This window comes from Ixodes scapularis, unplaced genomic scaffold (genome assembly GCF_016920785.2).
Source record: "Ixodes scapularis isolate PalLabHiFi unplaced genomic scaffold, ASM1692078v2 PGA_scaffold7__128_contigs__length_106722199, whole genome shotgun sequence".
NCBI lineage: Eukaryota > Metazoa > Arthropoda > Arachnida > Ixodida > Ixodidae > Ixodes > Ixodes scapularis.
In genome coordinates this window covers 53,489,132-53,491,046 of record NW_024609882.1, presented here as the reverse complement: position 1 = coordinate 53,491,046, position 1,915 = coordinate 53,489,132, and the positions used below count along the sequence as shown (strand labels likewise).

At 56.9% G+C, this 1,915-nt stretch overlaps 1 protein-coding gene across 1 annotated transcript; it reads left to right on the top strand.

Annotated features, from left to right (window-relative positions):
* The first annotated feature begins 710 nt into the window (after positions 1-710).
* LOC115311969 lies at positions 711-1,637 on the top strand. Its single transcript, XM_040217768.2, has one exon. The coding sequence runs from the start codon at positions 774-776 to the stop codon at positions 1,635-1,637; it is 864 nt and encodes a 287-aa protein (XP_040073702.2). The 5' UTR covers positions 711-773.
* Positions 1,638-1,915: the final 278 nt, after the last annotated feature.

Sequence of the window (1,915 nt, the reverse complement as noted above, 5' to 3'; positions counted from 1 at the left end):
CACTTGCCCGTACTCTCCTCACTATCCCCACACTACGCAGCACACTGTACGCAGATGACATTGCCCTTTGGGTCCACTCTGGCTCCGACCAACACATTGAAGCAACACTTCAACATGGCCTCAACCAAGTCCTACATCACATCGAACCTTTGGAGCTCCAATGCTCCCCACACAAATCCGCTCTCCTTACCTTTACGCCGCCTCGTCACAAACCCCTCCAAAACCCCCCCATCCAACTTTTTATACACTCTGACCCAATACCATACACACAACAAGTTCGACTTTTAGGCCTCACCCTCACACACAACAGATCACCCGCACCCACCCTCCAATACGTAAAGAAATATGTTACCCAAACCTCACACCTTATTAGAAGGATCGCCACTAAACACCACGGCATCAAGGAACAGGACCGCCTCCGACTTGTCCACAGTTTTCTACTCAACCGTATCCTATATCAGCTACCCTACCTTAACCTTACACCCACCCAACTCGACCCCCTTGATGCGCTCCTCAGGAAGACATATAGACATGCTCTCCTACTCCCCCCTCACGCCCCAACGCACCGCCTGCTCGACCTCGGCATACACAACACAATAAGCGAACACCTAGACGCCCACCACATGTCCCAACTCACCCGCCTCGCATCCTCACCCACAGGGCACTACATTCTTAACACTATTAACATACTCCCCCCCACCATCCCAATCCCCCCACTCCCCATTCCACCGCACATACGTAACCGCATTCGAGTCCACCCAATCCCTCGCCACATGCACCCAACTTTCCATAAAGCCCGGCGACTAGCACGAGCCAACATCCACGCCAAACTATACCCACCATCACCATGCACACTATACACTGATGCCACACCCTACCCTCACAAACCTGCACACTGTGTAGCTGTTCTCGGCCAACATCCACCACCAAACGTCACGGCGGCCACCATCCTCACTACAAACACAACTACGGCGGAGGAAGCGGCCATTGCCCTTGCGCTCGCCCAGAGCCCCACCCCCCAATTCGTCCTATCTGATTCTCAGCAGGCCATCCGCAATTTTATTCGCGGCAATATCTCCCCCATGGGCTTCCAAATTCTCACCAACAACCCTCCATCCGACACCGTGACCCTGCTGTGGACACCAGCCCACACAGGCGTAGGCGCTAATGAGATGGTGCACGATCGTGCTCGCGAACTTATCGACCGAGCCGCCATTTCAACTGCGCCTACACGCGATGTCCCTGCAGGCAAGCCTACCTCCCTCCTGCAATACAGGGATATTACCCTACACTACCGCCTCCTCCGCCGCCAATACCCACCTCCGCACCCCCACCTCTCCCAAGAGGCAGCACACATGCTGCGCCTCTTACAAACACACACTTTCCCCCACCGAACACAACTAATACACACTCACCCACACCTCTTTACCAGCCCCGCCTGTCCTGCCTGCGGGGCATTCGACACTCATTACCATTCCCTTTGCGAATGCCCCGCAGACCCATACCCCCCTCTTCCCTCTCCTCACCTCTGGGAGCAGATGTTGCGCGACCCGGAGGAGTCAGCCCAAGTCCTGACCACCTCCCGGGCCCTGGCGATCGCGGAGGCCCACTGGGCCTCCGCCACCCCCAATACCTGATCCCGGAAGAATAATAAAGTTTCCTCCTCCTCCCTCGCGGTACAGGCTGCGCCGCCTGGAAGTGAGCCTAGGAGCGAGGGTGCGTGGCCTACTCCGACGTGTTCACGACCCTCCCTCTGCGCTCCCCAAGCTTCAGCAGTGCGCCTCTTAGTGCACTGAAAGCTATCACCGCTATCTTTGCTGGCTCAGCGCGCGCGGTGCAAACAAGCTCGCCGCACTCGCCGAGCAGGCAAAGAGAGCGGTGACAACGCACTGAGAGGCGCACTGCTGAAGCTTGG

Coding starts and splice junctions, on each gene's coding strand:
- LOC115311969 (XM_040217768.2), top strand. CDS start 774: ATGCACCCAACTTTCCATAAAGCCCGGCGACTAGCACGAGCCAACATC.